Source organism: Gallus gallus, chromosome 9 (assembly GCF_016699485.2).
Source record: "Gallus gallus isolate bGalGal1 chromosome 9, bGalGal1.mat.broiler.GRCg7b, whole genome shotgun sequence".
In the NCBI taxonomy this organism is placed as follows: domain Eukaryota; kingdom Metazoa; phylum Chordata; class Aves; order Galliformes; family Phasianidae; genus Gallus; species Gallus gallus.
The window spans coordinates 22,575,580-22,601,519 of NC_052540.1; the positions used below are offsets into that span (position 1 = coordinate 22,575,580).

General features: G+C 47.0%; 3 protein-coding genes across 12 annotated transcripts in view; 1 reads left to right on the forward strand and 2 right to left on the reverse strand.

Annotated features, from left to right (window-relative positions):
- Positions 1 to 15,643, reverse strand: part of TIPARP (TCDD inducible poly(ADP-ribose) polymerase) — a 32,952-nt gene extending 17,309 nt beyond the window's left edge. The window contains exons 1-4 of one of the 5 annotated variants that reach the window (XM_025153719.3): positions 15,466 to 15,643; positions 14,735 to 14,863; positions 13,237 to 13,309; positions 912 to 1,906 (exon numbers count right to left, since the gene is read on the reverse strand). In XM_025153719.3, the coding sequence (XP_025009487.1) occupies positions 912 to 1,849 (938 nt within the window). In that variant the 5' untranslated portion in view covers positions 1,850 to 1,906; positions 13,237 to 13,309; positions 14,735 to 14,863; positions 15,466 to 15,643. Of the gene's footprint in view, positions 1 to 911; positions 1,907 to 2,961; positions 3,044 to 3,509; positions 3,813 to 4,039; positions 8,712 to 13,236; positions 13,310 to 14,734; positions 14,864 to 15,465 lie in introns of those variants that run through there. The other 4 variants (XM_040705946.2, XM_015291813.4, XM_422828.8 and 1 more) reach the window with 4 other exon arrangements.
- A 34-nt stretch (positions 15,644 to 15,677) lies between these two features.
- SSR3 (signal sequence receptor subunit 3) lies at positions 15,678 to 19,564 on the forward strand. Its single transcript, NM_001277475.1, is given in 5 exon segments — positions 15,678 to 15,866; positions 16,143 to 16,269; positions 17,008 to 17,106; positions 17,946 to 18,077; positions 19,035 to 19,564. Coding segments are annotated over 5 exon segments (564 nt in total). The 5' UTR covers positions 15,678 to 15,727; the 3' UTR covers positions 19,102 to 19,564.
- A 1,525-nt stretch (positions 19,565 to 21,089) lies between these two features.
- KCNAB1 (potassium voltage-gated channel subfamily A member regulatory beta subunit 1) overlaps positions 21,090 to 25,940 on the reverse strand; it is a 36,546-nt gene continuing 31,695 nt past the window's right edge. For 3 of the 6 annotated variants that reach the window (XM_015291649.3, XM_040705466.2, XM_046898321.1), the window contains exons 10-14: positions 25,787 to 25,907; positions 25,207 to 25,301; positions 24,406 to 24,526; positions 23,211 to 23,299; positions 21,090 to 22,573 (exon numbers count right to left, since the gene is read on the reverse strand). In XM_015291649.3, the coding sequence (XP_015147135.1) occupies positions 22,484 to 22,573; positions 23,211 to 23,299; positions 24,406 to 24,526; positions 25,207 to 25,301; positions 25,787 to 25,907 (516 nt within the window). In that variant the 3' untranslated portion in view covers positions 21,090 to 22,483. 6 annotated transcript variants of the gene reach the window in all.

A 25,940-nucleotide genomic window follows, 5' to 3' on the forward strand; every position in this document is an offset into this window, starting at 1 on the left:
GAAAGTATTCAGAACCCAAGCCTATACCCTGAACTCACATAACATAGACTACACAGACCTGATGAACTTGTAAATGTCAGCACTCCCTACTACTATTCAAAAGGAAACCTGTGTTATAAAAGATTAAGTAGTTTTGGTTTTGATCTCAGGGTGCAGGATCAAGTCTAAATCGATAGCAAACATCTTTTATGTTTCCCTGGTTACTTACTCCCTTTCTGAGATTAGAAAACAGTACTATGTGCAGAGGAAACAAGAACTTCTAATACAGTTCAACATTCTTGGATGACAACACTTAAATGGATCAGCATTTCTGAATGTGCTCCTTACTGAATCAGCTGATACCACACTCTACATTATCAACCACATGGAAGATTGACAAAGAATCATAGAATGGATTGGGTTGGAAGGGACCCCAGGGATCATCAAGTTCCGACCCCTTGCCACAGAAACTTAACGCAGTACCAATGTAACTTCAGTTACTTAGCATGTCATTATGAAGACTGTGTTCAGAGTGCAAACAGTCAGCCTGGAGTCACTGCGACAGAAAGCACTGCTGTACCATTCCTGTTTCAATCACTGCAAAGGCTCATTCACACTGCCACTTTTTCCAATATAGAGAAGAGACTAATTAGGAATGTAAAGAACAAGTACAGTGTTGCACAAGAGCCTCCGCCAAAATGAAGTTTTCTTATTTCTTCTGCTTCAGAAGCACTTTCTAGTTTTAACAGGCATGAAATCATTTTCTGCCTGTGGCAAACTTCTTAAACATCAAGGCAACATCATGGCAGGGTTTGGAAAACACTTGTACACAAAATACCAGAAAAAAGAATGCACATTCTCTCATATTTCTGCACCACTGCTTGGTGAAGCACCCTCAAATTTGCAAATAAGTAACCTAATCCATCACCTACCGATACTTCACTTTGATCCTATCATTGTCAGGGTTGCAGTAGAGTCTTTCCAGATGCTCCTGGGAATCATTGCTCACACTCTGCCAACTCTGGGTTGCTGTCCTTCTCACCTGCCAATGATAGGGCAACACCGTGTGATGTTTTGGACAATCACTGCCATAAACACAAGCGCCTTGGAGAAAATCAACACAGATTTCTATTCCATCTTCCTGATGGGTGTGATATTGGAGCTGGTTCAAGAGCTCGAATACCAGATCAAGTGAAGCTTCCTCACTTTTATCCTGGAATATTCCAGCACTAAATTTATTGCTTGAGTTTAGAGTGTATTGCATCGGACAGCTATTCTCTTGGAATAAGCCAGTTGCGTAGCTTTTCAGAAGCTTGCTTGGAAACAAAGGACAAGCAGCACCATCACTAGAAGGTGGGTGCAAAGGGCGATCCTGAAACGATTCATTACTAGTGTCAGCAGCAGCTCCAGGAGCAGTTTCCGATGAGAAGCTTTGCTCTCCTGTCTGCACCTCCTGCTCAGGATGCCCAGGTGCAGGATGAGCTCCCAGCAATTGACTCTGCACGTCTGGAGCTGTCGGCACCAGCACAGTCACATTACTTTCTGGCTGGGTACAAGAAGTACTGAGTTCCAGAGTCTTTTTCACAGCAGGTTCACACAAATCACTATGACCCCCTCCTTGTCCTCGAGGCACAAAAACTCTATCCAAGGTCCCAGATCCCAGCAAACTGGTAAAGATTGGCCGCAAAGCCCGGAGAGTTTGTGTGTCCAGTCTCTTCTGCACTTGCTGCTTCTTCTTGAAGCAAGGCTTCACTGGTGGAATCTTTTCAGACAGTCTTATCTGAGGAGGAAAGTCCTCTGAAGGAGGGCACTTCATTCCTGGGCAGCGAGCCTGCGGCGCAACACACGCTGGCTTTGCTTCGGTGTCCATCACTGACTTTGCTCTCCAAATCACTTTCAAATGTCCCAGAGACTCACCAGGATCAATCTAGGGCAGAAAGGAAAACAAGACAGTTAATCTCTCTAATTGCTCATGGTTGACACGAACAAGATCACCCCTGGAGAGGATTTCAAGCCAGCAACAGCAAACTCCTCCCCTCTCTGTGACTGCGGGTAGCCCCTAGGCACGTAAAGCATGAAACCAGCTAAACTCAGGCTAATTAATCCCAAACACACACTCATCGTCTTCTCACATGAAATCTCAGAGACACTCAGGCACGCACACACAGTCCCCAGAGGGGGGGGGCAGGAAAGGGGGATGGTCTGATTCTTTCCTTCCTGAGACGATGCTTAATAATAAACAGCACTTCAGCTCATCGTATTGCACAAAAGGGAGCTCTGCATTGCGCAGTTCCACATCTCCCTCGCTCACACCTGAGAACTGCCCAGGCCCGGCCGCTCCCCCCGCACACACGCCCGGCGCCTGACTCACAGCACACTGCACCCGGTCACCCCGCGGTGACACACCGCTCTCCTCCCGCCCCGCCAAGCAGAGCTCAGGCTGGGCAGGGACAGAAACCAAGGGTGCTGCTTACTCACCAACAGAGACAAATTCAATTAGCCCTAAGATGAAAACTAATCTTTTTCCTAACGTACAGACAAGTGGTATGTCTCTTAAGTCACCAGAAAGTAAGCTGCGTGCCTTTTAATCAGCAATCTAGCAATATTTGGTTACATTTAATTAAACCCTCTTCCATCTCCATGCCCGTCACCTCAGAGCTTGGAACCCATTAGGGATTACTTCACGGCAAACGCATTCCAAGCAAAGTCACTTCTCATTTCAAACCAACATCTCAGAAAACAGATAAGATCTGGCCATCATTTTTTACTACCAAGGATCCACTCTGGAAAGTCTCTCACCAAGCCTTCCTTAGTTTGGAACGGCCATCTAAGAGACTTTCACATTACCCTGGGAAACAGCACTGCCAAGACCGCCAGGAAAAAGAACGCGGTTGGACTACTCTCCTATTTTTAAGTTTAAAGCCACCGGTGCATTTGTCTGCCAGGAAAAACAAGCTTGCAAATAACTGGGACCTCTCTTACTCCTCCGCAGCTACAGCAGGCAATGGGCTTCCTAAGCCACGGGCAGCACCCTCAGCCTTCCCGTATCCCCGAGCCCTGCCCCGCTCAGCAGCCCCTGCCGTGTGAGGTAAGAGCCTCGGGCAGCTCTCCAGCTCTCTCTCTCGTGCCGCTCCTGTACTGCTAGCGCTCAGTTGATTACTTTGCTGTTCACGTTTCACCCTTACGGAACCGCCTGGCTGTACAGAGCTGAATCCCCCAGCAGCTCCAAAAATAGAAAGCAGTGGGCACGCTGAACAGCAGAACTCGCTGCCGTTTCTATTTCAGCGTTTTTACATCATTCGTTCGACGCTATTTAGGAACAACCTCAGCAACCGCCGAGCACAACGCTATATTTGCACAACGCATTTCAACAGAAAAAGATCTCCCGGTGTGAGATTTCAGCCCCAGGCGCTGCCACGAGCCGCACCCCCCCTTCGCTGAAGAAAGCCAACGCAAAGCTCCCGAAATCAAGGAAGGGACGCCGACCGACCCCAGCGTGCCGCACACCGAGCTGCTCCCCGCCAACCTACCGACCGCAGCTCCTGCGTGCACAGCCAGCCTGCTGCAGGGGGCGAGGAAAAAATAACAACAGTCAAAATTAAAAAAAAAAAAAAAAAAACAAAAAACAAAAAGCAGGCTGCTACGGCCGGCCGCTATCAGCAGCGCTCCCAGCCGCAGAGCGGCCGCTCGGAGCAGCAGCAGGAGGCACAGAAGCAGCAGCAGGAGGCCGGCGGTGGGCCGTGCAGGCGGCGGGCCGTGCAGCGGCGCGGACCCCGGGCAGGCGCATGGCAGTCCCGGCAGCGCCCCGCAGCTCCGCTCCGCTCCTCTGCCCCGCGCCCGCTCGGCCCGCACATTTAAATAGCGCTTCCCGAGGGCAGCTGCGCGGGGCGGAGCCGGGCACCGCCTGTGTCGGGAAGGGGCCCGCCCCGGGCGGCTCGGCACGGCTCGGCCCCGGCACGATTCCGGAACAGAACTGCCGGCCGCTGCCAGTCCCCCCCGTTACCACCTCGGAACGAACAGCCCGCACCAAAACCAACGGCACCGGCGCTCCCGACCTTACCGAACTTCTTAGTTTAGGTTGCTCTACGAGCACTCCTTCGTGACTGAGGGATGATTCGCACCAGAGCAGAGCTACAATCCCTCCCAGCCCCCTCCGAGCACCGCCACCGTAACTCTGCACCACCCCAGCACGGAGCTGCAGCACCCGGGTCCGGCCCACCCACTGCTTCAAGGGACGCGCTGCAAAAGCCAACGTACTGAACCGGAGCGAGTTCCCGTCCATTTACACAGCGCAGCGTGGAGATGGAAGGCGTTAAGAGCGGAGCTAACTTTCTTTTGTCCAAAAGCCAGCAGCATGCTGTCATCTTCCGGCAGGCGGCTGTGCGTGTGTGAGCGCACGGGGCAGCCCAGCTGTGCGGGTGCTGCTGGGGGTGCTGCAGGCTGAGGCAGCCCGTGCTGCTTTGCTGCATGGCAGCAGGACGTGCCCTCCGCTCACACGGCCTGACAGCTCCTTAGCATCACTGACCTGACCACACAGGGCTACCCACAGCGGGGGAAAAAGCGCTAAAAGACGCTCAAATGGATGGCGATGGAATGCCTGTCATGGTGTTAGCTGCAGCGGTGTTCTCTTCAGTAAAGCCAGGCCTCCCTTTCCTTTGCACACACATGCTCAACAACTTCACAGCATTAGGTACCCAAAGAACACGGGCATCTGGAAAGAAGCTGTCAGCTCACAGGGTGACATCAGGAATTAGGTGCATTTGGAAAATGCTGCACAGATGCATTTATAATGCGCCAGCGCTGCAAAGAAATTACAGCACTCAGCTGCGGGCAGCCGGAGCCGACTGCTCACAGAATGACACAACAGGGGCTGAGGAAAGCAGGCATCCGTACCTACGGGAGCTGGAAACAGATTTTCGGCCCTAATTGGGCCCCGAGTATCTGAAACATCAGGCAGGCACAGCCCTGTGCTGTCTGGGCACAGCGAGAGTTTAGTAAGCACAGTGACTGGCAATGCGTCACACCCTCACCCTGTGAGAGAGCTGGAGGCACGCTTGCTGCTTCTTTTCTATTACAGGAGCAGAAATTATCTGTTTGGAACGGCTGATTTCATGCATGAGATATAAATAACGCAGCCGGCTGAACAACACGCCACGATCCGCACAACTCCCACTGCGGAGGGCGGGAGGATGGCACAGGAGGGGAGCAGGCTGCAATCCTTCTCCATGCAAATGTATAATTAAAGGAAACACACCACGGCACGGCAGCAGAGCACGAAGCTGTTTCTGAGGCTATCCCAGCCAAATGCATAAAGCAAGCAACTCTGACCAGCAGGAAAGGATGACCTCATTTTTAAATACACATTTAAATTTTAAGCGAGGGCTTTCATTATTTCTTTCGAATGGTGGAGTGCAGTGAAGTGAATGCAGCCATTGACAGCTGTGACCTGCAGATAACGTAGCTGTCGGCAGGCACACATCACCTATCTACTGAGGAAAGAAGCAGAATGTCTTCACTTAAAGGTTCACAGCTACAAAGCTGTTTTCAGCCCAGTGACAACAAGGCCTCCCTCTCAATCCGAGCCCTTGCACAATGGGCATTTTTAACTTCACAAAATATACCGCCTTACGTCAATTTCCCACTTCTGATGTTTTACATGAAGTCAGCACACGCTGATGGGAATGAAGGATGCTGCAGCACAGGGCCCACAGAAGCTGTGCTGTACCTTCCCAGCTCCTCGGAAGCCACACATCCCAAGGACACCTCGCTTACTCAGTTGCTTTTGCATTCTAAAGTACGAGAGCAAAAGGGGGAGGCATAGACACTGCTGTAAGCTCTTTGAGTTTCAGCTCAGTGTATTTCCGCCAGATAAAGCAGCAAAGAAGAAAGCTGTTATATTCCATGTACTGTCTTCCATAACGTCTCCCCATGCCAGCAAGTTAAGGAGTGGCATATCCCACTGCTTCAAACCAGACAAGGGCTCCCACATAACCCAATTATTACAGAAGCCCAGCAAGCCAAGCCTGAGCTCTCACCACTCAATGTATTCCACGTGTCCTCAGATGCCTCCACCTCACAAACCGGCCGTTCATGACCTCGCTTAGGCAGCTCAACAGAGCGCTCCCCTGAAGGTATGCAGTATGGAAGAACTGCTGAGAAACAACTGGATGTGGCTCTGGGCAGCCTGGTCCGGTGGTTGGTGACCCTGCACACAGCAGGGGGTTGAAGCTAAATGATCATTGTGCTCCTTTGCAGCCCAGGCCATTCTATGATTCTATGACTTTTCAAATTGCTTTTCATGGGAAAAGTACTTTCCATAGGAAATCAAAAGTTTCGGAAGCAATGGCAAAAAAAAAAGGGCTGGGAGCAAAACCAATGTATGGAGCAACGTATTTTAAAGTCTTTTCCTCCTGGTACTTTATAACCAGCAAAAAAAGTAAATGCAGTGAAGTTACTTCCCTGCCTAAACTATATATCTAATTCAGTCATCTGTCCAAGAAATTTCTAACACGTTTACATTTTCATTTTCTCCACTGTCACGCAAGGGATCACTGACACTGCTGGAAAGAGAAGCAGCTGTGCGGTGTGATGGGGCACACACCTTCCTGTAGTGCCCAGCACAGCCTGTCAGAAAGTAAGGCAGCCGGTTCCAGAAAAGGTGAATCGAGGTCATGGTGCAAAACAGCACTGCGAGATTTCTTTTCTCTGATAGTATAACTCAGTAGTCACAAAACCACCGCTATCGGGATGAGATCTCTGCTACTCACACAATTCGCAAGACTGAAATTCAAGTTTACAGAAAGGTGCGTTGGCTGGAAGTTACCTCACTTTAAGATTACTTCTAATACTGTGCTTAAGTGGCCTGTGTGAATTTCAAGGCATTAAGAAACAAGTCTTCTGAGCAAGATGCTCAGCAATACTATCCCCAGTGTATCCTGCATGTGCACAATACAACCAATCCACTCCACTGTACACAACAAATTGAGAGAAGAATGAAGGTACCCGAGTCTCCTCCAAGAACTTCTCTACCATTTCCCCTATATAATCAACCACTACATGGAATTTTACACCAAAAATGCTCTACAACACTGATTTTCCACTATCTACACGTAGAGAAGTTGGTATGCAGCACTGAAATCACCGTTCTGGGCTTTTTCGTTAATATCACAAAGTCTTAATTGTGTGCTCTAACAGCTAAGCCAAAATACGGGATGAATCATAGCCAAGTGAAGCAACAAGTGACTGACCAAGGGAAGGACACGGCTCCTTGTCTCATACCGCAGCACCTGCCATACCGGATCAGCCATTCTGCACTCCAATGTCCAAGAAAGCATAGAAGATTATACAGCCCTTTCTTTGCTGTGCAGCAGCATGCACAAATGTTGAAAATAATTAAAAAAAAGATGACAGAACTGTTCTTAAACTACCAACTCGTTAGCATTTGCATAAAAATACACTACAGTTTGCATACCTTTATGTGAGCAGAAACATGAGATTTCTGCTTTTACACAGCTGAATCGATGCCCATCTATTAATGCTTTACAGCAAAAGATGTACATTTATTATTTGAAAATCAGTGCAAACTCACCTCAACTAATTTTCATTGTAGTGCTTAAAAAATACCCAAACAGACAGCTCCTTCACATAGCAGTGCCTGATGAAATCTGCTAACTGCCTTCAAACTGAATCTCAAGGCTACCCTTGTTCTGTCACAGACACGTGCCAGCAAGTCAGGTTATTCAAGTACCAAGGAAGAAGAAATGTCAATGATGCGGATTATTATTACCATAAATATTTAAATTAACAGAAGGAAAAAGAATTTCTGATCAGTTTTCCATTGTTGAGATGTGTGGACTCTTCCTTTGTGCAGGAACTGTGCAATAGTCCATTTTTTATCACGTCCTCTGCCAACAGACTCAGGCTGTGAGATGCAGATGCCTTTTCCTCCCTTACGAGTTGTACAAACATGGCATTTTGACTTTGAGCACATTTCTATCGACCCCCTTAATTCCAGAACCAGTTATCGTAATTATGGGCTGTTTTTATTTTTTTTAGAAGCAAAACGAGTACTCGATGTGTTTATGTGAAGGTGAAATAATGCAAGTCAGCCTTTACTGAAGAAGAATGAAGAAGAGGAGGGCAGCGCAGGTTCAGCACTGTGACCCAGTAGCCTTTGTCGCAGTGACACCTACTGGCTGCACCGCGCTTACCAACACGGAGAGAAACCGCAACGTCCCAACACGCTGACATGGAACGCTCTATTAATTAAAGCCTTTCTCTGCTAGAAATGCTCAGCAACGACCACAGGTTGGCCAGGTTGATACAAACATTGCTCTACATCAGATGGAGGACCTTCTGGCAGCAGCAAATGCTTCATCCCGCAGCCCAGAGCGGCAGCTGGGACCCAACTTGGCTCAGAGGTGCCAGGGCTGTGGACCCAACACAGCAGTTCACACTCATTACTATCAGTAAATGACGTATTTTGCATCTAGGCCCAACTTGCATATTTTCAGATAGCAATAATAAATATATACATACATATTTGACTCAAATTCGCCTTACTTTAATAACTCGTACTGAAAATTGGAAGCTTTAAAAACACACCATTCTCTGCTTCTCTTCCTTAAGAGAGGCTGCAAGTTTGGTAAAACCAGCTTTTCACAGGGGAGAAGAATCCTGTAAAGCACAAATGAATATCATCATACTTTCAGTTACTCTGCTGACTATCACATAACGTTATCTGTACGGGGGGTGATTCATGTGCTCACACAGACAGCGTGCGATTCAAAAAACCTGGGCCCTTTTCCTGGTAAATGTATTACAGTTAATCGCTCCCAAAGAGATATCTTCCTATCTCAGTGCCGCAGCCCCAAAGGAAGGGACGCAGCACTTTGGCCTACATCCAGCAAAACGCTGTAGCATTTTTAGTACATCTTAAGCGTAAGTTTTGCTCAGAGTTCCTGTCTGTATTACAAAACAACACGATTTTAGCACAAAATAGAAACAGGAAGAAGTGGTATCAGTTGCACTCAGGCCAAGAGTCTCCCACGAAGTTACCCTTCGAGATGGAGGCTTTTTTCCTGCAGCTCTATTACCTAAAGCTGTACCAGGTTGAAAAGCAAATTGATGATGCTTCAAAACTTAGACAACAGCCCTTACTCTTGAATGGCAAAAAAGTGAACATCTGCAGGAGGCTGTCCCTGAATTAATAACATGCAACACTTTTGAGTATGCTGAAAAGAAAACAAGGATCTAAATAGCATTTTGTGACTGGAACCTAAAGACAGCTTTTCATGAGCACAAGCAGGACTCCTTGGAAACGTGCCCTTTGTGCCTAGCTACACTTCCTGACTTGCTTACCCACAAAGAAAAAGGTATCCATTCATGTCACAGACTGGGGAGACAAACGGGGACATTCAACTGGAGAAAGCATCCATGCAATTTTGAAGCTGATTTAGAGACATGAATTAACACAGAAAATGACAGAAAACATGCAATGGGGACACCCTCATTGGGTTTCTATATACAGTTGAAGTGGTGCCCCCTCTTGTGGAAGTCTCCTGAATTAGTACAAGCATCCCACATACAGATATGGATGGCGGGGCTTTGTTTCTTCCCTAGGCTGACTCCAATTTAAACTAAGGAGAACAGAAATGCTCCTTTATAATCCAGTGTTGGTCAACGAACATTTCAACACTTCCAAAATTAAAGCTACTTCCACCTGCAATACGTAGATGGCTTACTATCTACACATCAATAGTGGCCATTCTTCAACCAAAAGTTCAGCAATTGTAAAGGCACACCTGGAAAGCAACAGCACAAACATGTATTACATCTGGCAAAACCAGACCACGCTCCATTTTGTGCAGACCATTACAGTGCAGTGGGTATTACTGTGATGAGTTTGAGATGCACAAGGCTATTGTGTGCCATATGCAACTGCAAACAACCATCCTCAAGTGGAGTAGCTGTAAATATCCCCTTTTATTCACGCATCCAAACATGAGCACTTTAGGAGCCATCAGCACGTGGGTGGGCAACTCTTGTGGCTACACTTTACAGGCTAAGATTTCCCCGTGGCTAAGGTTTTCTTCTGGGAAAGCCCAGAGAGAACTCACAGGTGGGAAGTGACACCAACCACCATGAGACCCTCCTATGCTGCTGAAGGATGAAGCGGCAGTGGGTGTTTGACACACATTTAAGACCCAGAAATCCCATCTGGCCAACTTCCTCCCACTAACTGGGATTCAGAGTGCTGAACTAGACCAGCATAACTCCAGTGCAAATCACCCAATACGTTCCTAATGTGAGGAATACATCTGAACTGCTTACAATGTGCATGCAGTTAGAGACACAAGATGACCATCCCCTATTTAAGTGGCTGTTCCTGATTGCCTAGCACCCTTCATGCACAAATACACAACACAGAGGCAGCAACCAAAGGGATGGTTACAGATGTTGCTATGTAGCCTGCAACAAACCTGGGCCCTGGGCCAGAGCTCCACTGCCTCAGTCACACCTTTCACTCATTTTGCTCTCCTAGGGCATGCCAGTTGCCTTCAACACGTGGAGCACAATTTGGTAGGTCTGCCTCTATTAAAGGCTCATTCCCACAGCTTTCTCAGCCTCACCTTTGGCAGCTCTAGTGTCAAAGCATTAACAGCACAGCTCACATGCTTAATTTCATGCTGTAATTCTTCCACCACATCATAAAAAGTGAGTGTGACCCATACAAATGCCTACAGCACCTCCATGTACAGTGACACTCCCATAGCTGCATGTCTGGAAGAGTCCTTCTGAGTGGTGGAAGTCACACATCGCAGTGCACACCGAGTGAGTGCCCATGCTGGGGTCACATTTGGCTGGAGCACACTCACATACAGTGTCAAGCTGCACAAGCCTCCAGAGCAACCACAACAGCGGATTTTGTGCTCAGTCAGAACACAAGTTAAGGATACGCTAAAGGATTAAATAAGATACTGTGATTTTCTATTTCCTGCTTTTAAAAGCTTTCACTTGGATTATCTGCAGGACATACCTCCTGATCTCAAAGCAACATGGAACAGATCATGTTAGAGAAACAGATGCCCTAAATCTTGAATATTAGGTTAATTCTTACCCATACAACTTTGTTACTTGTCAAATACTGCATTCAATATCGCTTTTCCAAGGTGTTAATTCCATGAAGTATCTGAGAAAAGTGTTGAGTAAAGAAGCCCCCCAGGAACCTACTTACACACATTATTTCATTCATCTGGTCGACATGCAGAAAAGTCTACCAACCAAAGCCTGAAAAACGTTAAAAGGAGGAAACTGGAACAGATGAGATCATTTCAAGACACCAAAAATGGGTCAGTGCTACACTGAGCTCTCTTCAGTTACAGAAGGGCCACAGAAATTCGGCAGGTTTCGAGTTGCAAGTTTAAGACTGCCCCTCCAGCTGTGCAACAGCTGTGCTGGTTTGGGGGCTGTGCTCTGAACCACACCCTGCAACTGATCTGCCTGACGAGTAATACAGCCAGGTTAGAGGTGCAATTGTAAACCCCTGGTTTCACAGAAAGCTTAAAAAAAAAAAAAAAGCATAGCACAGAGAGGACCAAAATGCTTCTCATCCACCTGCACCACACACACAGCACAACTGCTCAGTTCACGCTCATCGTGCACGTTTAATTTAGTTACCAACTAACAAGCACTGAGGAGGAAAGAAGCACAGAAAGAAATGAGCCCGGATTTCTTCTAGCCACAATGAGGAGAATGCACTTTTGAGAAGTGCCATAAACAGCTGCAAGCTGTCACAAACTTTTTAGTCCACATACTGCAAAGAGTGCTCTTAATTTGAGGAGGACAGACACCCTCCCCACGTGTAACAATATGCACCACTGGTGCTTTAAAAAGAACACAAAAAACCCTCCAACCGTGTGCAAGCATCAGGGCACAGCATGAAAGAAATAAGACTCTTCTAGAAGACAGCTGTATACGTTTCTGTCTCACATTCTGTAACTGGCTGAAACAAACAATCCTAAAATATCAGGTATTTCTGCACATTTACTCCGATGAAGTCGTGTTATAAAAGCAAGGAACAGAGAGGGTGTATCAAAGTCCCTGCTGAGAACATTTGTTGTTACAGCTTTTTGTTTAGGGTGTGCACTGTAATTGCACAGAGCACACAACGTTCTGTTACTTTTACAAATGCAAGTTGTACAACAACACGGAGATCGAGCTATAATCACCAATAGGGTGGCGTGTAATTTAGCCCTAAGCGCTATTTTGTGGCTCTCAGAGAGGATTATTGCCAGTATCTCTTTTCTGATACAACCGTTATGGTTGGGATGTGAGAGCAGTCAGTATCCTGAAAGAGACGTGCCTTTGTCTGGAGGGCTTTCAGAGTTCTATTATACAGGTTGTCAGCTACCATGGCAACTAACAACAGAGCAATTCACTGAACCGTAAGAAATACTGGAATGTCCTACCAGTAACGCTGGATGACAGCGAAAACGGTCCTATTTGGTCTGTTCATACATTATGTATTAATCTCAAGGGAGTTTTTCTCCACAGGTTTTATTAGCTAAAAAAACACAGCTATCGAGAGCCTTTAAATTAGATTAGAAGGACTGCATAAGCCATCAAGCTGTAAGAGCCTGTAATCTTTTCAGCAGAGCTATGCCAAGAAAGAACCACTCAAAGTAATACAGAATTTTCCATAAGCTTGAGAACTATTATTTACAGTAATCTGTTACTTGCAGAAACAATTGCTGTGTGTTCCCAAGGGTTTAGGTCGGCAGAGCTGGAAAACCACAATCAGAATTTGACAGAAAGGTCACTTCACACCACATGAAGAACACAGCACACGTAATTCAAAAGAACTCTGACACAAGACCCTGTAATAAACGAATTTGATAGAATGTAGAATTATTCCCCCTTGTAAAACAATGTTTCAGTAACACGTTGAGAACACTGCTTTCATTTCCCTTAGGTACAGATAGGCCCTAACACAGAGGGCGATGGCTACACAAGTACAGCTAAACGACCTCTGCTATCCGGCCCACACACTGCCCAGACAGCAATGACATCCTAAGCATTCAAGCACTGACCTTTGGGAGACCTTTGGACAGAACAACACCACATCACTGTAGCAGAATTTTCTACTGAAGCTAAAAAGACTTTACAGCCCTTCAGCCCCAGGGCATCTGTTCCTAGCACTGCTGTGGTGATGGAAGGGGCCCCAGCAAAAGCTTTGTGGTTCTGCTCTTGACCCACCTCAGGTTGTTCCACGCTGCCTCACAGGAATTTCCCCTTTTGCACCTTAGGGATTCTCGTACGATTTTGGCACCTAAAGGAAGAGATGACAAATTAATCAACAGAGAAAAAAAACCCTAAAAATACATTGTGGATTTGTTAGTGCTGCTGTCTCACACTTTTTTCCTCATGCTACCTAAGCAAGCACACTATCAGAATCTAACAAATACACACTTTTTAAAATGTATGATGACATACTGATGACAAAGCTTGAGACATAAACATTAATATAAACCAACAGAACCTTGCTAAAACTAGGCTTACTTACTATTTATCACCTGCCTTGAGGAGTCTGCTTTCCCATCTGACACAAACATGGTAATGAGTCTATACTTTGCACAGATCAGTAGAGACAAAATAGGCAGAACAAATCCTGCTGGGAAATGCCACTGCACTCATTTTTTCAGTGTGGTCCAGTTCAGAGTTTTAGAGAATTTTTTTTCCATTCTTAGATAGCTGCAGAAATACTTATAAATTAAAGAGATACAGCTGAAATAGTATTATGATCCAATCAGGTGCATGAGCATTCAAAGCACATAAGAAGAACAATGCTTAAAGTCAGTGCCCACACAGAGCTCTATGTGCTGGCCAGCTGCAGCTATGGGGAGATGCTCCACTCGTGAGTCCCATAGGCCACAGCTCCAGGCAACAGAATACACATAGCTGTTAAGTGACCCATGACACGGGGCTGTCTGTGAGTTCCTCTTCTGGCGTGAGCTAGCAGGTAAAAATCTGGCCATGGGCAGTTCCTCCTCCTCGAGGGATGGAAAGCCATCTGAAGAAACCTAAACAGGATGAGCAACGGGCTCAGGGGAACCTCGTGGAGCTTGACAAAGCCAAGTGCAAGGTCTCACACCTGAGTCGTGGCAATTCCCATTACCCATATAAGCTGGGAGACAAAAGGATAGAGCACAGCCCTGTCCAAAAGGACTTGGGGGTACCTGGCAAGCTGGCAGTGAGCCAGCAGTGTCCCCTCACTGTCCAGAAAGCCAACCATACCCTGGGCTCCATCATAGAAAGTACAGCCAGCAGGTCAGGGAGGTGATCCCGCTACTCTGCTCTGTGCTGAGACCTCACCTGGACTACTGCATCCAGACATGGAGTCCTCAGCACAGGAGAGGCTGACCTGTTGGAGCGCACCCAGAAGAGGGCCACAGAAATGATCCTAGGGATGGAAGATCTCTGCTATGAGGACAGGCTGAGAGCTGGGGCTGTGCAGCCTGGAGAGGAGAAGGCTCCAGGGAGACCTGAGAGCAGCCTGTCAGTACCTAAAGGGGCCGTAAGAAAGAGCCTGTAGATGTCCCCATTCATTGCAGGGGAGTTGGACTGACAGCCTTTAAAGTTCCCTTCCAACTCAAACGACTCTAGAATAGTAAGGGGGTAAATGAAAGGGCAAGACTGGTCCATGCATGGAGCAGGGGGCTCAGGCCCAGCACTGCTGCACTCACACAGCACTCACCAGTGTTTCTGCTGGCACTCAGAGCCCCATGCAGCCCGCTGTGCTGTCAGCCCGGGGATCCCTGTTGCAGGTGCATTTCCATACCACACAGGAAGGCCTCGCCATCAGCAGCATCGCTCACAGCACTGCCTGTAGGCAATAAAACATCAGTGATACCATTCTACCTGCACACCGTGTTCAGTATGCTGCATGCATTATGAAACCCATGCTTGGTCTTAGGCATTTATCACAGGATCAAACAGCAGAGCCCTACTGCCACTCTCTTTTCAGTCATAACATACGATGATTTTTTGACAGTATAAACTTGTCTCCACGTCCAGCTAGTACCCCCTCAGCGTGTGCTGCACCTCCCATTCTTTCTTGCTAGCAAAGCACACGAATGGGAGAGCAAAGCTGGAAGAAGTAGCTTAGTTAAACTTTACAAAGATGGACGCTTCAACAACGCCTTATCGGTAAGGTGAGAGATCCAAACCCGGGCAGGCAGAGGCCGGCAGTGCCCAGGCCCGGGTTAAGGGGGTTCCGCGTGCCAGGTCGGTGCGTGTGGGGGGAGAAATGACCGGATATTTCCAGAAAAAGAAAAAACAAAGGCTTTTAACAAACTGGATATGAAATAATGTTCTTTTTTTTCCTTTGTTTTTTTTTTTTTTTTTAAGCAACGTCACTGTACGCCAGCACCGCACCGCACCGCCCCGCCGGAGCTGCCCGGCCCCACACGCGGGTCCCGTACTCACTTGCAGCCGGGCCCGGGGGCCTGAGCAGCGCCGACCTCCGCCGCATCCCGCGGGGGCGGCTCCAGGCCCGGCTGCGGGCTCCGTGGCGGCGCTCGGCGGCGGCTGAGGGACGAGCGGACATCATCACCTCAGCGGGAACGGCGGGAACGGCCGGAACGGCCGCCGCCCCCCACTACCGGAAGTGGCGCCGCTCTCGCCGGAAGTAGCGTCCAGCGCACCGGAAGTGGCTCCCCGTCCTCGGCAGCGCTGACTGTACCCAGGCATGGCGCCCAAAGGTGGTCCCGGAGGGCGGCAGCAGTCGGAGGAGGATCTGCTGCTGCAGGACTTCAGCCGCAACCTCTCGGCCAAGTCCTCCGCGCTCTTCTTCGGCAACGCCTTCATCGTCTCTGCCATCCCCATCTGTAAGCGGCGGGAGCGAGCCGGGGGTCGGCGGGGATCGGGGCCTCCCTCGGGGGGTGGGGTGAGGGGCAGTGCTGGGGGGATCGGGGCCCTCCCGGTGGGAGAGGGGGCACCGAGCGGAGCTCTCCCCCCGCCTCGGGCCCCTTCCGTGCAGCCCGGGCCCGGGCCCCGCTGGCGACGTGGCAGCCCCGGCCCGTGGTGGGGTTGGAGCGGCCTGGCGGCGCGCTGCTGCGTGGCGGCGCTCAGCGCTCACAGCACGTTGTGGTTCTGTCCTTAAGGGCTCTACTGGAGGATATGGCACATGGATCTGGTTCAGTCTGCCGTGCTGTACAGCGTGATGACCCTCATCAGTACCTACCTCGTGGCGTTTGCGTATAAGAACGTCAAGTTCGTCCTCAAGCACAAGTGAGTTTGGAGGCTGTGTGGTGTATGTCTGTTTTGTAACAGTTCAGCAAAAATGATGCAGTCAACGTTTTTATGAAGGTGTGAAACGTTCCTCTGAAGAGCTTTTGTATCTGGGTCAAAAGATGTAAGCCACACTGCCTCAATGTTTCCTGTCATCAAACCCCGCTGTATCAGCTGATGAATTGCATCAGGTTGTGGGGATGGTATAAATGCTGAGCTGTGAGCTTTGGGAGTGTGATGGGGAATTTACAGCTCAAATGTTCAATGATCAGCTTTGCTTCTTGACTGCTCTTCCATTGGAAGTCCTTGACCACGACGTAAGACGTGACACAGAAGTGTCCGCTGCATGCTTTTCTTACAGCTGTTGCCTGGTACCTTGAGGTTGTGACCTTCAGCACGGGGTAAAAAGGTGTTTGGACTGAATGGGTATTTCATAGGTTTCTTTGGTATTGGTAACTTCTGATCGCATCTGTCACATCTCCTGTAGAGCAGACCTGCCTTGTCTACTGGGAGAACAATAGAACAGCAAAGCAACCCTTGTTCTCAGGGGATATTGCCACCAACTGCATTTGACAAGTACTTCTCGTAGTTTGATTACTGCTAATTGTCCCTTCAGCTTGGCAGAACTGTTCTGTATCTTGGTTAACCTTTATTTTTCCCTGTCTGATACATCTTCCTATAGTCCTTTTTTATTCCCCCTCCCTTTTTCAACTTGACCATGAATGGTGTTTCTTATAGGGTAGCACAGAAGAGAGAAGATGCCGTTTCCAAAGAAGTTACTCGCAAGCTTTCTGAGGCAGACAACAGGAAGATGTCTCGGAAGGAGAAGGATGAAAGGTGATCCTTGTTGTTTCCCTTGTTTTAACACTAGTTATACTGTCAGCCTTTTGTCCATCTGTAAATCCTCTTTTTAATTATCAGTGAATGGTCTCACATGTTGAAACATTTATCATTAAGGCCCTGTAAGGCAGCCCAGCCTCTCTGTTCTTGAGGTGCAAAGGAAGACAACTTTCTGTACAGGGCTGCTAATAGCTGTCTGATGAGTAACAATCGTAGCTGCCTTCAGAATTAAGATAAATTCATTTCTTTAAGAACAGATGTAATGTACTTTGCTTAGTAGAATGTGAGTTCTTTCTGTACAGCGTTCCCATAGACTGCTCTACTGTGCTGCTCATCAGTGGTTGCACTTCTTACCCCTAGTGGTTATAACTGGCAAAGCAAGTATGCAGATTTCCAATTCAGTAACATACTGATATCGAAGATAGACATAGATAGATATTGCTGCTTTTTAGATTAGGTGTCTGTTAGGGCCATACAAGGCACAAGGAGGTGAATAATCTTCTCATTGGAGCAAAACAACTACGTCTTTCTAATTGCCAGGCATGCTGTTGGCATTAACAGATAGAAACTTGCACAGACTGCTGTTTATTAAAGCACTAGGTTTGATGTGCAGAGTGGGAAAACAATTGTAGGTCACTTAGATATACAAGTGCAGAGTAAATACAGCCTTTCCTCTGACTGCTGAGTTGAGTGGTAGCTCTTGCAGTGCTCTGTCTTTTAGAAGCTGGCTGTGACAAGAGCTGTGGTTTGCTTCCCCACTGGGTGGAAGTCTCTTCATAACTGTGAGTGTGTCAGGGTATGCATTGATTTGAAATAATGCCTTTATCTATTCATAGGATTTTATGGAAGAAAAACGAAGTTGCAGATTATGAAGCAACAACCTTTTCCATCTTCTACAACAATACTCTCTTTCTGGTCCTGGTCATCATTGCTTCATTTTTTGTGCTGAAGAACTTCAACCCCACTGTGTATCCTTTGTTACCACACCTGAAACAACCAAAGCCCTATTCCCATTGGTTGCCATTCATAGACACATTTGTTATCTGTGTAGCACCTTCACCCCGCTGTGATATGCCATTCGTTGTGGTTCCTCAACTTAGAAACACTTGAAAGTAGAAGTAGACAATGCAAAAAAAAACAAACCAAAAAAACCCCAACCAAACCCAACATTTCCAAATCATATAAGTGTTTATCATCTGATATTGGTTCTCACAGAAAATCTTATGACTTTCCCATTTCATTTGTAATTCTGCAGTCAGGAGGCAGCTTATGTTTGCAGAAAAACTACAATGGTGTTCTCAAATGCTGTAAAATTACAGCATTGTTTACTTTTGGTAACTTCACATGTAAATATTTTTGTTACTTAAATACTGTGGATGAGTACTGTATACATAAGAGACCTGCTGTATTTATAAACACTTTGACAAGAGCAGGCTAACCTTTAGAGGCATCTTTATTCTGAGGTTAAATATGCTGTACACGGAGCAACTGGTTCATAACCTTGGTTGAAAGCTATATTTCAAGTTAGTGTTTATAATGTGATGGCAAGCACATCAATGACAGCAGAACACCAAGGTCCCAGGCTGCAGCCAGTGAGGGTTTGCTTAAATGCAACAGCTGTGGGCACAGAAATAAGGGAAAGAATCTGCTTACCTTCAGAAGGCCTCAGGTAGGCAGGGATCTCCAGTGAGATAGCCTCATTTCCACTGCCAACTCTTAAAGGAGGTCTGGGGAGGGATGTATCCTGGCTCCACTCCTTCCATCATTCAGGTACATTGCATGCACCTGAGCTCCCTGGGCCGGCCCTGCCTTCCCACCAGGTGCTCCATCACTGCTTCAAGCCCTGACTTATCATTTCTGCTAAGTGTTCTGTAAAAGCAGAAGTGGTACCTACCCACCTATGTTCCTTAACTTTCTTCTTACAGAAACTATATCCTTTCCATAAGTGCTTCGTCTGGACTGATTGCCCTGCTGTCTACAGGATCCAAGTAGACCAAAGAAAAAGCAGTTTGTTTTTGTGGGAGGGTTCAACTTCTGCTTGAGGGTGGAATAAGAATAGACTTTTTTAAATAATGGGACTGCCTGAGGGTTTGGGGGGAGGTTTTCAATTGAAAGTTCATTTACCTTTGGTATCTTTATATGGTATTGCTCAATAACCGAAGCTAATACTTACTTGGTATTGAAAGTAAATGGCACGTGAGCCATTATCAAACAGCTTTTCTGAAGTACTTCACAGGTGTGATGGTACTGCAGACCATTAGACAGTACGAGTCAACCACAAGGGACTGCTCCACGGCAGCACAGAACAGCTATACTCAAACCCCATAGTGGAATTCCCCTGTAAACGTAGTGGCTATTAGAAGAGCTGCAGTCTGTGATCATAAAAATTGACAATCTATCCTTTTTCATTGTAACTTGCAAAGTTTTAATAAAAAGGAGACTTTTTGTCATTAAATACCTTCTATTTCCTTTCTCAGTTCCTGAAAGTGGGTACTTCTGTGGGCGAGCAGTGTGTGTAGGTTTGTCATCCCTCTCTACTACCATAAGAGAGGAATCTCCTGCAAGTCAGTGTAGGATTGTTTTCATTGGGAATACATTTTTAAGTAACTTCGAGATAAAAACCTAAACAGTGACTCCCAGGAAAATGTCCTTTAAGTGGTTTTCATCTCTCAAGCCATAAATAAAAAAGAAAAGGAGCCAGTTTTCCTGGCACAACTGAACTAAAAGGCCCTGGCTGGCTCTCTGTAATGGCTTTATCAGGCAATCCTTTTGCCTTCTTTCGGGCTATCAGTGAAGCAGCTGTTGCATTAAATGCTAAACTCAGCCTCTATTAATGGAGTTATATTTGGAAGGTACGGATACTGCTATCACATACTTGCAATCCCAAAGAAGGAAGAGAAATCTTATAATCAGATTTAATGTAAAAATGACTTTGCTAATCTTTGTGCTTCTATGAGATTCATATTTATGTATAGTTTAGTAAAACGAAGCTTTGAAACTTGAGGAGATACTCCAAGGCAACCCAGATAGCGTGTGCTCCGTGTGAGTTCTCTGTAGGAATTTGTAACAGGTTTTTCTATGCTAAGTTGTCAGTTTCCCAGCTTCTACAGTTTCCTGGCCTGCCTTGCAGCACTGCTGCAAGGGCTACTGCGGGACGAGCAGAGATGAGAGCTGGATTAAAATAATATTGTGACCACGGCAAGAATGCGTAAGAAGCGTATTTCTAATACTGGTTGTGATGTGTTCAGTGCCAGTACAAATATGAAGCAGTATCAGCCTTTAGCACATGTAAAACAGCATCTGACTAGCTGTTACAGCAGTCATAACACGATGTGAGGCCTGTTCTGTTTCCCTGCTCAGCGATGGGCTCAGCTCCTGCTGGAAGCACGTGGCATTTGGATTCAGTGCCACAGACAGGCAGTGCCAGCGCTCGAGTTGGCTGTCAGCGTTTGCAGGGATGAAGGCTGCCCTATCAGACACCTTGCAGGTGTATTTTTCATGAAATCTGCCAGTTAGAGAACAGTGATTTGAAGCAGCCCTTTCTTCTGCTATTACTGTCAGCCGGGTGAGTCTTTTATCAGCAGCTTTGCATCTCACCTTGTTTTTGCTGTTGCCAAGGCCTGGAGCACATCATGTGTCAGAGCTTTTCTGGAGAGTGAGTGCTGCAGTGCTGACAGCCTGAAACAAATGTTTTTCATGGGCGTTCTTATGTATGTGTTGGCTTTGCACATTTCCTTCAGTTCTTTTTCTGGACTTCACAGAAGAGCGTTGGGATTTGTTGTTTTAGGGTCAGGATGGCTTTGTTTTCTTTAATCCCCAGTACAAGCTGCACGCTGTTTCCTAATTGTGATGCTGCAGGTTAGCCCGGAGCTGGACCCTACAGGGGCACAGCTAAGGGCAGCACTTCCCCACACCATGCTCCATGTGTGTGCTTCTCCACAGTCAGCGTCACTGGCAGTAACGGGTCTGTAAGTATAAAATTAGTTGCACAAAATGCTTTTATTTTGTCCAAGCAGAAGTCAAAGTCGAATTGCATTTCTTGCTATACAGCAGCTAAGTTCATTTACACAGACCATAGCTTGTTAGAATAGATACAGGAGGAAACGAGTCAAGTATTCCCATCTGTTCACGTGAGCGCTGCGCACACGCAGCAGAGATCCTGAAGGTTGGGGGTAGAATACAGGGGTCCTACAAATACTGTACAGAGCTGTACCCTCTAGGAAGTATGTTCCTAAAGTGTGTGATGCAGTACCAGTGTGAAGGCTCTACTGAAATCAGAGGTGCACTTTACAAAGCAAACTGATGGTAAAATATGGTATGGTTCTCAAGATGGGCAAATTAATGGGTAAACGTTTACTATCAACTCCCGTAGAGGGACGAAATGCTCACAAAAGAACTACCTGTTAGAGATGTGTCCTAAAAACACTATGCGTTTACTTATGCCCGATTCCAGAACAAGTTAAAGCAGATGTGGCCTTCCACCACCGTACATACCCAATTTTGTCTGGCATTTTTCAGCAGCTATATGTTTTATATATAAATATCTACATCCTCAGAAGCTCAAGAATATTCAAATTGCAATAGCTATGTCTACAAGCAGGCAAAAGTAGAGGCAGGTTTCTATAAAACACGAAAAGAAACCATTTCACCATGGCTTTCTTGGTTTGAAGTTTATGCAGAATTAAACCATTGCAGACAGCAGTTGGTGTTGACCTGCCATGCACTCTGAGGCTTCCTAACCGTGCTCTTCTGCTTTGTACTCAGACATACTGCTGAAGAGCACTCACAGCTGAAATCATTGCTCAGTTAGGAGTTGAGCTACGTAACTCCTCATCAGTTCTCCAACTTAAGTCCATTATTCAGTTGCAAACAAAATCTACGGCGTGTGTTGAGCATAAGAAAGCAAGTGGAAAATTGCAACTTACCCATCCTGCCTCTTAACCTGACTGAAGAAACTCTGTGGTTGAGATTTCCCAAACGTGGTTTTATTAAAACCTTAAGTTGTATCTGGCTTTTCTTCATTGAAAAAATAGATCTGTACATCCTCCTTTAATTACCGAGTACCTGAAGGTTACAAAGTGTTTTTTGCTTTACATGTTTGTCACAGCACAAGCATGAGGTGCTAAGAGAAAAGTAAAAATTAACCAAATAGGTCGAAGGTAAGAAAATACAAGATGATCCTTGCTTGTAAAGGAGATCAACTGTGCTTTTAGATTTCACTGCAGATTGGTAGCAACAGCACACCTGGAAGGATCCGGTAAGGGCAGACACCGAGCAGCAAGCTGCTGAATGATTCTAATGACCCCATAGGAACCCAGGACTTCTGTACAGAGCACTTATCAAACCATGCAGTCCAGGTGATACATGCATTGCATTATGATCTGTAGTCCTTCTTGCTGTAGGGCTTGTTTCCCAGGATGTTATCTATTTCGTTTACAATATGTGATGTCATCTTTGGAAGAACCTGGGGGTAGAAGAAAACTGACATTTAGTTCAGCTTCCACTGAAGACAGCCGTGGATTTTTTCCAGACTTAAACCTGGATTTTATTGAATAGTGTTCCCTCTGTTGTTTTTCTTTCTCCACGCGTATGTGGCAGATTTAAGCATTTGTTTGATACTTTTCTCCATTAAAGAAATAACTGTAGTGACTTGACCCTGTGAGACAAGCACATTGTCCTGAGTTCTATATGCACTCCACTGCAGCAGAAACAAAGCTGGTGGCAGGACTGCCCTTATTTGAGAAAAGCAACGGAGAATAATTGAGGTCCCTGGCAATGACATGGGCCTGGGCTTTTCTTCTGACTAATGCTGAAGGTTTGGTGTGGAATATAGCATCCTGTGTGTTGACATCAGTTCACTTGCTTAAGTAAGCCTTTAGACAAAGAGCGAAGCAACACATTGAGCTGCTGAACGCGGATTTAACCACCGCAGATGGTTATAAGTCACAGTGAGGTGCCATAGGTTTGCCTAATTGATGTGTGCAACTGGGGCTGAAACAGCACACCACGTGTTGAGATTCAGTTAGGAAAATGAGGGCACTGTTGTCAGTGTCTGTGGATGTAACACAGCGGGCAGGAGCTGCCCCACCTCTGGCACTTGCCTGTATGGCTCCGAGGTTCTCGATCAGCTGCTCTGGGTTGGAAGATCCCAGAAGGACAGAGCTCACCCCCTCGTTCCTCAGACACCACGCTGCAAACAGAGGCATGGCACGGTCAGGAACAAAGCGCTGCACCGCGCTGCTGCCCATGCAGTATTTGTCAGAGCTTCTCTCTTTCTTTGAACAAGAGCACTATTATTTTTGGAAGCCATCATTTTCCAGGTCACTTCTGAGTCATTTCTAATGCCATTAAACAGGGTGGTTATGCATCATGTCGATATCTCCCTTTTCCATTTTTAAATGTGCTGTCTTTCATTCATTGGATTGTTCTCATTCCCACTAAATAAGGACTGGGAATGCCTGGTTTGCTGCACCTGCATCATTCTTCATTTTATGGTTTGGTCTTCCTGATCTGGTTCCTCTCTCAGCTAAATAATTCAGGAATACTCGATCCATGGGAAACATGCCCCTAATATTTTCTCTCCTCAGCCCTTTCCTGGTTGCCTTGTCCTTTTCTGATGGCAAAGTAACATTATTGCTTGCTCAAAAAAAAAGAAAAGTAATTTTGTGTGAGGAGAACAGAGCAGTTGTTACCTCCAAGGCAATAGATGGCATTTTCATATCACAGAATAGTAGAATTACAGATAGAACCATAGAATGGCTTGGGTTGGAAGGGACCCCAAGGATCATCAGGTTCCAACCCCCTTCCACAGCAGGGCCTTCAACCTCCTTATCCTACCGTGGTCATTGCTTCTGTTACTGTGTCCCTTGAAATGTGCTACCCTTCCTGAATTACTGCTACAGTTCACATCTTCGGTCTCTCCACATTCCTGCCATTTTGTTCCATAATTCCTCATTACTCATTCAGGTGTTATAACTGAAAAACACATCTACAGATACGTACAAAGAGAAAGCTGCCCTCTGTCCTGTTTGAAAGGCAACACAGCTTTTTCAGTTTCTATTTATGTCTCCATTGCTGACTCCAAAGCAAAGACGTGGAGCACAGAGTAGCTGCAGCCTCCCAGGTTTGTGCAGGAGTTCATCTGCACTCATCTTTCAGCCACACAGCAGGCACTGAATCTTCAGCCCAGAACATTTCCCTTTTTACTATGAAAATGGGAGCTAAGTCATGCATTTCTGACAAAGGCAAAGAGCAAAGGCACTCAAGTGCTAACGACAGCATCCCTGCTCCCCTTACCGACTGCTAGCTGAGGTAGTGTGCAGCCAAGGCGCTCTGCAATGGGCGAGAGATCCTTCAGCTTCGTTTGCTGCTTTCTTCCCTCCTCACTTATAATTTTTTCCTTCAGCCACTGGTAGCACTGGAGAGGAATTACACTGCAGTCAGATGTTGGTTTTAACCTTCCCAAACTGAAAGGTTGGGGCAAATAGAAACATCTGTGAAAATCCCCATGATGCAGTGACATGCAGGGCTGGGCAGATGTCCCCTCCTGCTGCCTCCTGTTGTGCTCTGCCTTTCTGCACTCACCTGAAGCTCTGCCCCCCGAGTATTACATTTGGACCACTGGATCCAATGGTGATTGGAAAATGGTGAAATATTGGTCAGCTCCTGACACCCCTCCTTCTTCCCCCCCCAAAAAATGAGAGGACATCTGGTCTTGTTCGAGGTTTACCATTGCCTTTCAAGATTAGAAAGCTAATGAGAAGGAGCTGAGATTTCAGTTCTCCCATATTCAGACCTGACATTTGCTTCTCCTTCATTCTCACCGATGTAATTCAGGTCCCTCTGGGAAACACTGCCTTCTGAGCTAGCCTGCAGCAAATTACCCAGGCTTTGTCTTGAAATGTAGCCTTCATGTTGAAAACAAATTACAATCGCTATGAAAATCATCCCCCCTTGTAAGCACGTCAGTGCAGCCTGCACCTTTCTCTTCAGCTCATTTCCTGAGGCCCTCCAGCAGTGGGGATGGATTCCTGCCGCTGTTTGCCTGCCCCCAGCACTGCAACACGTCCCCGTTCCCCAAACAAGTGACACAAATACCTTCAGGGCAGCCCTTGAGCTTTCGGGGACCCCATTGCCGTATTTCCCTGAGATGATCCCGCAGGCGAGGGGAGACCACGTCATCGCACCCACCCCTGCAGAGAGTGCACAGAGAGTCATGGAACCAGGAAGCCTCTGGGTTGTGCCAGAACCTTCACACCCAGCCCAGAGAGCAGCGACTGCTGCCTGTTGGTACAGCACTGCCAGGGCTCCTCAGCCCCTTGGAGGGCACTGGGAGCATCGTCCTGGCAGATGCTGCCATGCTGCCCCCTCTCATCTCATCACATAGGGTGCCCTCAGTGCTCACACAAAGCCCTCTATGAGCTCTGCTCAGTCTGGTTGGTGCCCACCGGTCCCCGAGGGCACAGTGCAGCCACAGCAATTAATGCCTCTCGTTATCAGAGATGCAGCAAATCAGGCTTTCTGCTAGGCCGTGGGCTGGGCTCTTGGCTCTTGCATTCTGCCTGTGCAGCAGTGGGGAGGGATGGGAAATTGTTCTTCGCCTCCAGAGCCTCAGGTGTGGCCTTCCCTTATTTCTCTCTCTAAATGAAATAGACGAAGCGCTGGGCTGCAGGTTTACCTATTTTGTGGTACAGTTCTGGCAGCTGAACCTCCACTTTCTCCCTTTGGAAGAGGTGGTACTCAGCCTGCTCACACACGGGCGGTATCAGGTTGAACTGCCGGGCCACTGAGTAGGCTTCCTGGGAAGAGACCACGCAGGGAACACATCGGTC